This window comes from Gallus gallus, chromosome 10 (assembly GCF_016699485.2).
Source record: "Gallus gallus isolate bGalGal1 chromosome 10, bGalGal1.mat.broiler.GRCg7b, whole genome shotgun sequence".
Classification (NCBI taxonomy): Eukaryota; Metazoa; Chordata; class Aves; order Galliformes; family Phasianidae; genus Gallus; species Gallus gallus.
This window is the reverse complement of record NC_052541.1, coordinates 5,912,934-5,925,179: the sequence shown is the minus strand read 5'-3', so window position 1 is coordinate 5,925,179 and position 12,246 is coordinate 5,912,934. Positions and strand designations below refer to the sequence as shown.

Sequence of the window (12,246 nt, the reverse complement as noted above, 5' to 3'; positions counted from 1 at the left end):
ATTATTCATGGAAGAACCTTTTCCTAGCCATAAACAGATACGGCTGGAAACACAAAGGAAATCAAAGAGGTGTTGTTTTTAACAAAGTGTGCTCTATAGCTCCCCTGGAAATGTACTCACTTTGATTAAAGCCTCTGAGGCAGATGAAGCAACTGTCATTTCTTTTTGAAGAATCATGCAATAACCAGCAGTTTGCTTCTCATTGTCAGCAGCGAGGGGTGCCAATCAGATAATCCACATAGCTTCCTCCTGCATGGCACCTAGAAGCCAGGATAAGAAACCTGCTGCCTGAAGAATAGATGTGAATGACATAGATGAGTAGCAGCACAGCGTGTTTAAGGGTTTCTAAAAGAGGTCGTCTTAACACATTTGTTGATGTGGAGGGCCTTTTAAACTGTCTCAGCTATATGGAATATGTTGAAAAAGAATGATCTCATTAGGTAAAAAAAATTTTGGGGGACTTATCACAAATATAAATGATCCAGTCAACTACTGCAGCTTGAGCAGTGCACGTGATACGTTTTTAATATAACATTAAAATTATAACGTAGATGTCACAAATTTGGGAATAATGCAGAGCCAAATACTTACTTGGACAAGAGGACATTTTCATACGTAACATCTATATGATGAAATTGGAGGGAGTGAAGCCTTTATTTTTCTCTGAATCTCCTCTTTTGCAGTTTCTGTTGAGAGTGCCTCATTGATGACGTCTGAAACTGCTGAAATCCCAGACCACAGCTGCTCCTCTGAAGATCTTTGTTCGCTGGAAGTTCAAGGATCTCTCCGTTCTTCGGATTTTTCTCCCTCCTATACAAACTGCAAAGGGGCTACAGGCCAGAGCTGCAGCAGTTTGGACTACAGCACCCGCTGCAGGTTCCACAGAACTCGCTCAGAAGCTTTTCCCGATGAGGATGTCAGTTTGCGCAGCAGAGTCTCTACGGACAAGTCTCAAGGACAGGAGAACGAAAGCTGTGCCCATGGCAGATCCTCAGACTGTTCCTCAGAGAATTTCAACCCCTCAGAAAGAGAACTGGAGAGTACTGCTCAAGAAAGCAGTGTCTCATCACATTTGGAACAAATGAAAATCTGCTGTGGGGTCTTTAGCCAGCCTTCCGTCCCTTCCCACACCGCTCCCTGTTTTGGGCCTGCAAATACTTCATCATACGTGAGCAGTTCTGAGAGTACTGTCCAGCAGCATCATGTTACAGAGCGCCGAATTTCAAATATTGTCCGATCAACTAGTGATCCTGTATCGTGTTCGTCTTACATAGAAGGTAGGTGTGGTACAACAAGGCTGATGGAGTGTGGAACAAAGGAGGGGTGTTGGATTTATGCAATTGGTGCTGCTGGGTTATTGGAAATTTTTTTATGTGTTGGCTTACCTGTGGGGAATTTACTTCCATGCACAGCTTCTAGATTTGAAATTTTTTAAGAATGAAGGTGGTAAAAAGTGACAGTGACATTAATTTTGGATTTTCTGAACTGTCCCAGCCTTTCTGCACTTGTCAGAAAGCTATCTCCTGAGTAGGTGCTTCCATCTCTCTGTTTCTGTTATACTGAGAAACTAAACCAAATGGTTGAGCAGTAGCTGTGGTCTATGTGGGAAATGATTAATTGAGCTGTCATGCTCTTAATACAGCAGGTTGGGTTTCCTGAAGGTGACACTAACATGGACAGTTTCATTTCAGAGGCAGTCACAGTGTGACTATATTGGACTGTATTGTGAAAAGTTTTAGAGTAAGAAAGGAGAGATGAGGCATACAAGAAGGTGATGAAAGAAAAGGAGAGCCTGTGACTGTTGAAGATAAGCATCTGTTACATATCTCCTTTTAGACAAATAGGGGAGAAGAGAGGAATTATTAGCTGAACACTGTATCTTTCTAAAAATCTGCTTGTTAGTGGAAAATATATGTTTGATTTAGTAGGCAGTGGTTTGATCAAACAATAACAGGAGTATAGAAGTATCTAAGGCATTTGAGGAGTATGGGTTTTATGTAAGCTGTTTGGAGAGGTTAACATGGAAAAGTGATCTGAAAGCAAAGATGAAGGCTTTGTAAAGTGATAGGCAGATTGTGCTGATACAGAAGCATTCCCTGGGCTGTCTAAGGCATCTAGGGGAGGAACCTACTACCTCAAAAAAGAAAAAGAAAAGAAAAAAAAGAGTACACAAAATGCTGATATAGCTAGTTTTATGTAGAAGTGTTGATTGTGTTATGGTTTTTCCTGTATCATTATTCTCTTCCTATGAATTTCAGAGACCTCATACCTAGTACAGTAATTGACTGAGCTACCTTTAGAAATCTGGGCTCAGCATGCTGCTGAGGAAATGTAAATCTTTAATCTAGAGGTCTGTGCTTATTTTATGAAATTTAATCTGCTAGGATATATAGGCTCTATGAAGCTGTTGTGCAGACAGTAAGTAGGAATTTTGGAATCCTTTCTACTGGGCCAAACACAAGAAGAACAGCTCTTTCTCTTCTGGATTACACTCTGCAAGTTTTCCATATTGAGCTCCATATGCTCTTTGAGTAGTGTTTGACAGAGATATTAATGTAGGCAGCCATATCTATGTGCTCTAGCTGACTTCTGGGACACCTGCCATAACAGATGCTCTGCCTTTATTTTTACATGTCCTAAATACATCCATCATCTCTTCTGGAGGAGTGGCATTATTTAATTAACTCTTCTTATGGGAATTACTTTGACTAATTTCCAAGTTCCTAGCCCTGTATGAGCTAAGAACAAGAGTTGAACGTTACAGAGATTTAACTGGGTTTAGCAAAGATTTTAACAGCAATGCAGAGATGGTTCTAGGAATACTGATACACATGTTGTAAAGGGGATTATGGGAGTAACTTGGTGTGTCTGTGCTGGCCTACTTTGCTGTTCTGCATATGGAAGATCCCTTAAAATGAATGTTTAGGAGAGGCATTTGAGGTTAGATTTGATTTGCATCTTTATTTCATTAATATTTTTGGCAAAACAGAGTTCACCAAAATTTTTGTCTGAAATTTTTCATTACTTTGCTCACCTTCCTCTCTTTACTTTTTGTTGTCCATCATTTGGAAACCACTCAGATTGGAATTGGCAATTTACCACGTGCCAGGTGCTTGTGGCAGCTTCTAATACTTCCGTACTTGATTTTAAATATGTAGATACGTATGATAAATGCTCATAATTCTGCGGGCCATACATTATGTAATATTGCAGTTTTGGTAAGATAAACCTGTGTAGCAGATAATGTATGGCACCAGTAACACTGACAGACATGGAAGATTTGGAGCACACTTCAAGTAGCTTGCAGGCTTAGATGTGTCACAATATGAGTCGAGAGAGGCTAAAAGAAAGCATACACCTACTGTGTATGCTGAGTTGGTGCTCTATTTCACAACCATCTGTATGACTCCAGTGCAATGTGCAGTGGAAAGAAAAATGAAAGACATAATAGTGTCTTAATTTCTCACAACTTCTCCGTGTTTGTAGCATCTTATGTTTGACTTCGTTGAATTGTTCTCTCTGCCAGAGAGGTTTGTGCCAGCTTTACATGACAGACCTTCCCAGAAGAAATGGAATAAAAAACCTCTTCTGTTATGCTAAGAAGTCTAAAATAGTTTTCAGTTCTGAAAACAGATGTAAACAGGCATAGCATAAATGGGAGGGTTTATTTCACCTTGACTGTCACAAGATTGAGATCACAAAGACTGTGCCGTTATGTAGTGTGATCTCATGATCATTGATCTGTGCTGGCATCACAGAAGCACTCTCATTAGAGGGCAACTATGTTTAGAGCTGTGTTCAGATGCTCTGTAACCACTTGTTATTAATTGGATCAGCAGTAACTATAGTGGTCAGCCTACCTATCGGATTAATCTGTGGTGGATAGCATTTGTTCTGCAAAGAATGAAAATATATTAAATTAAATTAAAAAAAAAAAAAGAACTGAACAAAAGACTATTCTTATAGGAAAAAAGGCTTCATCTTTCCTGTTTCTCCATTATTTTTTTATTTTATTTTTAATATAAACTATGTTTGCCAAGGAAATACAGTATGGTCTGAATTCTGCACCTAGAAGTCACTGAGCCTTCTCTAACTTAAGTGCCTCGGCCTGAAATATATTGGATGTGAGCTGCATAATAGAGAGGAAACCATCATGCAAGGAACTGTATTTTTCTGTCTCTGTTTATTTAATAACTGAATGGACATTTCTGTACATAGTAGCTTCTCTTCATGAATAGACTTTATGCGAGTAATATTTATCTGAGTAGATTCATTCAGTAAAGGTGATGATAAAAGATCCAAACATATTTTCTCCTTGCTTTCAACAGAGGATAACAGGGCTTGATTGTGCTCTTTTTGGCTCTTTGTTTAAAGGTGATCATTGTGCCTGGAGTCCTATATGTAGACAGCATCAAGATGCAGGATCTTCAGCGACATTAGAAACAGGTGAGATCAGTTTTCTAAAGCAGGTGGGTTTCTTTTTTTAAAAAAAATAAATTAAAATAAGCTTCTGATATAGAAAATAAGATCAAGAAAATGTGAGGTAAAAATTGCTTTAATGATCACTGAATACATGCATGATGTACAGCACTGATGGAGTCGTATTTACACACGTGCATAGAGCCCACCTATTGACAGAGTGCTGTTTTTGTACTGAATGTAGTGGATTGGGTTTGTTTGTCTCACAGCATACTGTGAAAAGGGAAAATTGATTGTTCCACACCCAAGCATGAGATGTGCATGCAGAATTTTCTCATCCTGTTACAGAGCTACAGCTGCACTTTTTTGGAAGCAGCCTTTGATCACAAATCACAAATGCTGTGACTGAAGTCTCCATTTTAGTTCAGTGTTTTTGCTCTCTCTATTTCTTGCTGATCTCTCATATTCACTGCTCTTATTTGTGAGGTCTAACTAGAAGGGGAACTCGGTTCTTAAAGTCAGACAAGCTAAAACATTACAAGTTATGTGTATAACACTGACTAGTTGGTGTTTCCCCTTACCATTAATGTCAACTGGAATCCCTGAAAGTGGATGTAACAGAAATGTTGGAAATTTATGAAGTACTTTAATTACCTGCTCGCTCACCGAGATGCAGTCTTTCATGCTCATGGGAGTAAATTGTAGCCCAGCTTCTGGTTAAAATTACCCATTTTGGAGTGTTTCCTTGATCACATATTGTTATTATCTTCAGGAAAAAAAAAAAAAAAAACACCAAAAAGCCTGAAAGTTTTCTTGTTTTTTCTTGACTTGCTTTTTTTTCTTCTTTAAAAAATCATGGAACTATTACTTTAAAGATATTCTTCCCCCCCTTTTTTAGTTCCTGTTTCTGGTTCTCATATGGCTGCCTCTGCTTGTCAGCATTCTTTGAGCAGTTTCCTACCAACTGGAAAACAGAGGGATACAAGGAAAATTGATCTACACTTAAAGCCAAAGGCTTTGCAGACAGTCTCAAAAGAACGACCACACTCTTTAGTGGACCTTAAGGCCTATAAAGATACAAAAATTTTAGTGGCAAAATTTTTGGAACATTCAAACTGTAATCTCCCTCCAGAAGTACGTCATGTAGTGAACAGTATACGGTCAGTAATAAAATCTGATGAAAGACACATGGAAGAAGCCATCTTCAGTGCCAATATTATAGACCAGGTAGGCCACAAATGTTCTAAAGATTTGTTCAACTCTGATAGACACATATTGTATGGAAATGTTTTTACACTTTTAAATACTTGAAAGAATTATTACTGAAATTCTTTTATAATAACATGACTTCAGTAAGAAATAACTAATATTTATCAAGGAGTAATGTGTTATACACTGAGGAGGTCATAAATGTATTGAAGATTCTTCCTCCAGACCCAGTACTGGTAATACCCTCGCGATCTCCAGGGAACCGATTTTACACGTTGGTAATCATAACTTGGTATTTCCAAAGTCTTTTTACACCTGGGACATACTATTCCATACATGCATTTGTGTTCATATATAGAGGTATGGGTTCCAGAACTGACTTGGGTCTGTTGTTTTTTTCAGGCAGCTGTGTCTGTACAACAAAAGCTACTAGCGGAAAAGAAAGAGTGGATAAACAAGTAGAACCACAATCTGTTGAAGCAGAACACTGCAGTTACCCTTAAACCTGGCTAGAAGAATGATAATGATCCTTGCTATTTATAAGAAAAATAATTGATAATTTTGTGCTTTTCCAAATGAAAGAACAGTACATCTTCTCACCATGAGATAGAATAAAACAGATGCAGGGCTCGGAAGGGATTATAAAACAGGGGAATTAGCAGTGGCAGCAACTTTTATAATATAATACATGCTTAATAATAAATCTTCTTTGGGGAAGGAAGGTGATGAATCACCTCTTGGTAGTATTGTTACCAGAGTGATAGACATAGAAATGAAGTTCCTTTTATATGGACAGGTTTGAAAAGCAGAATGTTCCTAACACTGACTAACTGTGTTCAGGTTGACAGAAGGCTTTCCACAGACCCAGACTGATGATTAAGTGTGGACACCTGGATCTGCTGGTTTTACCTTCTGAGATACTTAATATGTGTGGCATTAGTCTGTTGATTGGGGTAAATTTGCTAAGTATTTAAACAGGATGTAATAACATTTAAACTGCATGTGAAGTAGCTTGAAGTTTAGCAGGAAACATGCACCATTTGCAATCTTGCTGCAGGATTGCCTTTTGCTAACTATGAAGTAGAATATAGAAGGAGCACTGTATTATTTAAGTCAGGTCACATCAGTAGAAAAGCAGTACTACCATGACATGCTCAGAGTGACAGTATGGAATCAACTTTTAACATTTTTATTGCTTTACAATATTTGTAGGCCATGAAATCCTCAGGGTTAGAAAGCTGAAAACGAAAACAGTATCTTTAAAAAAAAACTTAATTGCTCAAAACAGAAGAGTGTGAAGGAATCCGAGTGTTTATGTAGCTCATAAAACTAGAAACTCATAGCACAGTTTTTACCCTGTGCACATCTCTCTGCTCCAAGGGGACATATGTGTGGGTTTCTTTTCACAATAAAGAAATCATTTTAGGAAAGGTATTTTTTCAGCCAGAAAACAGCATTCTTTAGTAAAACTCCGGGCCATCCCACCAGTCTGTGTAAGTGACAGGATTTTGGTGAAATGGCTGTATAATTCAGATCTGTGAAGCAGGCTGATTGTTATTTTAACTCCAAAATGTTTATCAGGCTTGCAAGGTTTTAGTGCTCTTCCACCTTCACCAAAGCATCTCCTTCTCCTAAAACAAATAGATGAATTTAATTTACTCCAGACTTGCATTTGTTTCTTATGAAGCAAAACTGTCCTTTTCCACCAGTTTCCTTCCCACTCTTACACAGAGAAACAAATATTTGTTTGCTCCTTTGTTGATGTAATACTGTGGTACAGGTGCAACACCTGATACCTTTCGAGCCTGACTTTGCTTTCCAATAGCCAGCTATGACCAGGTGTAAAAACAGAAGTGGGATAGACTCTGGGTGGCTGCATAACATGCATCTCCTTTGGTGGAGCTCCATCACTGGGTAACTTACTGGAAGTTATGTTCAGAGAACAAACCTTTTAAATGGGAAAAAAAATTTACCCTGTTTTCTCCACTTTTTCCTTCTCCATCCCTGCCCTTTTGAACAGGTAATTACAAGTTCCCAGCTGAGTGTGAATACCTCTAGAAAGCGACTTCAGGAAGACCTTCATCTTCAGAGTTGTGGTGCTCTGAGCTCTCCAGTTGCCTTCTTACGCAGGTCCCATATCACTCGCAGCTTAGAGCGGGACAGGCCTCACAGTTTAATTGGAGTTTGCCAGGAGACCATCCTTTGATAATATGCACAGGTATGTGATTCCAGCAGAGAGAATTAAGGAAGAAACCAGGACTGGGAGAAATGCAAGTAGTGGATGGCTTAAAAAGGAAAAAGTGTCTTCCTTGGAAATTCTACCTTTTTTCCAACAGCAGGAAGAGAACACCTGTTTTTCTGAATGTAAATTTCAGCCCTGCATTTTGAAAAAAAAATAACTGATTTATTAGTAAAGTCGTAACAAATGTTTTCCCAACCAGAAGTGCATATATTTCACTGCTGCTGATGCTGTCTAGCATTTCTTCAAAACCATTGCAAAACCACCACAGACTGGCTGTACAACTTAGAAGTTGTATTTATTTAATGTACCTCAAGGTGTTTTAACTATGATCAGTGTTTTAATAAAAAGTATTTCTGGACTTTGCTTTTTCAACAACTGATTTGGATAGAACTGTAAAGGTGATTGATATGCACATACAGTGCTGCTTCTAATTCATTTTTCCTGTGTCTTTCATGCCAGACTAACTGATCTGTATTATTCTTTCCCTCTGAACCCCTGCAATGTGTTGCCCCTTTAAATGATACTAAAGGCTGTGGTGTGGTTTATTTTTACTTTGTTCTCAATGGTCATGAGGTTATTAGTGGAGTAGCTTGTGCTACTGAAATCTGACATTTCAAGTACTCTGTGAATTGTGGCCAAAAGGTGCATTAGGGAGGAAGTTGCTGAAATTCTGCATTTCCAATAAGGTTTTCTATTCTAAGCTGGTAAACATCAGGTGATAGGAAATGAGATGGATTTTTATCTAGCAGAGCCATGAACATTTGCAAAAAGAATTGTTATTCCAATTAGGAGTTGTATTACTGAAGCATTTCCTTGTGTCTCTGCTGCATTTTTATTAAAATTATCTTAGGAAAAAAAAAGGTAAGTATTGTTGACACTAATTTGATTACTAGCATAAACAGAGCTCTACCAGCAATGTCTTCCAGTGCAAGCTTCATCCTGGCTCTCTCAGAGGAAAACGGAAAGGCCTTAAACAAAAGGTTCTCGTAAAGAACCTACCACAGGTTTTGACGTTTCAGGGTTTTAATTTTTTTGCAGCAGTGCTTGTCAGCAGCATTACAGTTTCCATTTGATGTTTAATTATATACTGCTTTCATTTGTGTCATTCTGAGCTGAGCAGACATCCTGTGAAAAGGTCACAAAGGAACGTAGCTGAAGATGGGTAGCTTAATTTTTATGGAATAATTCATTTGAAAGTATACCATGCTTCCATACTGATGTGAACTTACAGTGACATCCAGTGGCAACAAGGTACGCTATTTGAAAGCAGCAGCTCAAAGATGACGATGATACATTAATTACTAATTCAAGAGATGATTTCTCTTCAAAAAACAACCTGTGACCTTTGCAACTGCACTTAGTTGAAGAATTAAATGATATTTGAATTCTTTATGATGTAAACTTGTGGAACAAACAAAATAAGCGAGCTTTCTTTGTTATTTCAGATTTATTTAGTGATTATAGGTTAATTCTTTCCTAAGGTCAGTTGCATGCAACACACTACTCCTTGAAGTACAGTCATCTAAAGCTCTTTAGTTACTGCATGGTAAGGCTTATTAAGTCACAGTGTATTTTCCTCAAGGCTTTGCCCCCTCTGCACCCTCCCACCCCCTCCCCCCAAAAAAAACCTAGACAAAAAGTTACACCAATTAACATTTATCGCATAAAGAATACAACTTTACTACTACTTTTTTTTTTTTAATCTACACACATTCCAGTACTGCTGATGGTGCTAGGTTATTTGTTGGAACAATTTACATTCAGAACACATTGCCCTCAGGAATAAGAATGCTGTATAAAAAAACAGAGAACAGGTAAGCATGGCTTTCCCATTTTGAGCTCATATTAACAAAGAATATGCAAAAATTAGAAGAAAAAACCAGCCCAACACATACATTACACGAACTGTGCAATAAGTCATCCATGGAATCACTCAGTTAAATCATAAAAATCACAAGCATTAAAAATAAATATGTATCTAAATAAATATTTTGATTTTTATCTTGTGGCAATTATTCTTTATTTAGCATATGAAACACTTGTTACATGTTTATGTTCACACCTTGCCAAACAGGTTACACTTGTCATAACAATACCGAGTACTACAGTGGTTTTTCTTTACATTAGAATCTAAAAGGTTTAACTGCACACATTCCTTTCCACTGAAATACCATCTATTCAGCACCAGTTTTAAAATTACACAATGCTCTCGGACCACTTTACAGACTGGGATTCTTTTTTTTTTTAGCTTAGGCAGCCATAGTTTTCTCTAATTGCTTATCTTTGCCATTCCCTGTAGTCTCATTCATCAAGTTTTCACATTCACCGTGTTATCAAACAGGACAGACATACATACATCACTTCACATAAAGGTTACAAATAAATATGTTTTAAGTTTTATGAGAAAAGGGTTTAGAAGATGTTGCAAAATACTTAAATGATTTACAAAGATTCTGTGTCAGTGATTATTGTCCTTGACCATCCTTCTCATCACTTTTTGGCAAAGAAATAAAAAGGAGAGAAAAAACAGACACCCGTCTGTTCCTTGGTTCGGAGTCCTCATGGCAGCTTCAAAGCCTTTCATTCGTACAAAATACAAAATTCTCTTCAGCTATGAGGGCTTTGATGGAATCATTAATTCATTCAGCTTTGATGGAATCATTTAATTATTTTCCTGCAAGAGAGTCGCATGCTAGATGTATAGGGGTGTCTCTTGCCCAGTTAGAAGCCTGAACATGGCAGCTGGCATAGTCTTCATATGAATCTGTTGATTGATTTACACAAAAATTAACAGAATTGCTTTCTACTAGTTTTAAGTAATTCACAAGGCCCAGTCTGTCTCTCCCATTTGTTCCTACTGATGTGAATGTTACCAAAGTTTCTTGTTAGAAGTTCTCTGGATGTGAAAAGCTGTTTTGCTGCATTTTATTTTTGCAGTGAATCTGACAGGAAGTCCCCCCACGTAGCTGAGAGGATGCTTAAATACTTCTTAGTGTTACACTCTACTCCAATTACAGCCATTAAAAAAAAAAAAAAAAAAGCACAAACTTTTCTGCAAATTGAATCTGCTCCTCTAATGTCAATTAGGGTTGCATTTTCCTCAACTTTGCTCCCTGATTTGAGGGTCCTTTTATTTGTATTTTCTCCTGATTGATGAATGTTTGAACACCAAATTTGATCTTTATCACCTGATACTTTAAATGCCAATCCAGAATTTAGGGAGCCAGGTTCTTGTATAGCTGGTATATTTGTTTTTACAAAGAGAATTGTGGTAAGCATCAGAGGGTATCAGGTAATCAGTTGTATCAGAAACTTACTAACACCTATAAAGTAGCTATCAGACTATATGAGGCTAAGGACTATGTTCTTTAGTAACTGTTCAGTCTGCTTGGTCTCTTAATGCTGAAAAAAGAAAAAAAAAGTTTCGTAATGCTCTCATGTTCAGTGAGCTGTGGAGCAGCAAAGAGGTACCGCAAAGACATGGATGTTCTCTTGAAATCTACATAGCTTTGTTCCTGCCAACATGCACGTACTGCATGTACTCTGAATTCTTTTTCAAGTACCATTTTCCACAGGAAAAGAAGTTACCTCCGATTTATGGCAAAGGAGGTAGTGGAAGATCTGGCCAGGGTTGTGCATGATCCTACTCTAAATTCAGTAGATTTTGGTAAACCAGAGGATCTTGTTCATCCATTGATGATTTCTCTAAAAGTACTGCAGAGAGATGTCTTATTCCCAAGGTAAGTTGGAAATGTTCCGTCAAAGTGAATTAAAATACATATAAATTTTTATCTCTGCTCTTTGAACACTGATTTATTTTTACTACAAATGCTGTTGTCAGAAGTTAAGAGACTTAGCTGACATGCTTAATTGACTGGTTTAATTCAAACAGCAGGCTGAGGTTCAGAATCATGCCATGAACTCTTGAAATGAGTGTAAAAACATACTGAATGTACATCTGATTGTTCAAAGATGTTTTGTTAATTGTTATCAGTGCTCAACTCCAATTGACTGATGGTTTTAATACTGTTAAGACATTTTTCAATCGATATTTTTTCAAAAGTTTTAAGTCTTTGATAAAAATTAAAGATTATTTAATGAATACTTTTCTTACCTCTCCCACTGAATTAGACAATGCTTGTACTATCTTCTCGTGAGCAGTTGCAACAACACTTTGTCCATTGATCTCAATAATACGATGACCCACTCTAACCCCTCCCCTCTCAGCTATTCCACCTCTCATCAAGCTGCAAATCTGCCAAGAAAAAGTTATTAAAGATTAGAAATGTCAAAATATAGCAGTTAATAGGATTTAATACACCATACAGAGATACTAGCAGAAAGCAATAAGCAGTACTACAAGGTATTACTGGTTT

General features: G+C 37.5%; 3 protein-coding genes across 31 annotated transcripts in view; 2 read left to right on the top strand and 1 right to left on the bottom strand.

Annotated features, from left to right (window-relative positions):
• The window catches only part of FAM189A1 (family with sequence similarity 189 member A1), a 105,377-nt gene extending 93,403 nt beyond the window's left edge, over positions 1 to 11,974 (top strand). For 2 of the 13 annotated variants that reach the window (XM_046899304.1, XM_046899306.1), the window contains exons 9-13: positions 684 to 1,277; positions 4,375 to 4,446; positions 5,318 to 5,646; positions 7,649 to 7,846; positions 11,446 to 11,974. In XM_046899304.1, the coding sequence (XP_046755260.1) occupies positions 684 to 1,277; positions 4,375 to 4,446; positions 5,318 to 5,646; positions 7,649 to 7,834 (1,181 nt within the window). In that variant the 3' untranslated portion in view covers positions 7,835 to 7,846; positions 11,446 to 11,974. Of the gene's footprint in view, positions 1 to 683; positions 1,278 to 4,374; positions 4,447 to 5,317; positions 5,647 to 6,030; positions 8,229 to 11,445 lie in introns of those variants that run through there. The other 11 variants (XM_040706891.2, XM_015278996.4, XM_015278993.4 and 8 more) reach the window with 8 other exon arrangements.
• MPHOSPH10 (M-phase phosphoprotein 10) overlaps positions 1 to 12,246 on the top strand; it is a 1,076,704-nt gene that overhangs the window by 959,417 nt on the left and 105,041 nt on the right. The window lies entirely within an intron of this gene.
• APBA2 (amyloid beta precursor protein binding family A member 2) overlaps positions 9,520 to 12,246 on the bottom strand; it is a 91,831-nt gene continuing 89,104 nt past the window's right edge. For all 17 annotated transcript variants that reach the window (XM_040706882.2, XM_040706880.2, XM_046899297.1 and 14 more), the window contains 2 exons: positions 11,985 to 12,125; positions 9,520 to 10,634 (listed from right to left, as the gene is read on the bottom strand). In XM_040706882.2, coding sequence (XP_040562816.1) covers positions 10,563 to 10,634; positions 11,985 to 12,125 — 213 coding nt within the window. In that variant the 3' untranslated portion in view covers positions 9,520 to 10,562. The remainder of the gene's footprint in view (positions 10,635 to 11,984; positions 12,126 to 12,246) is intronic.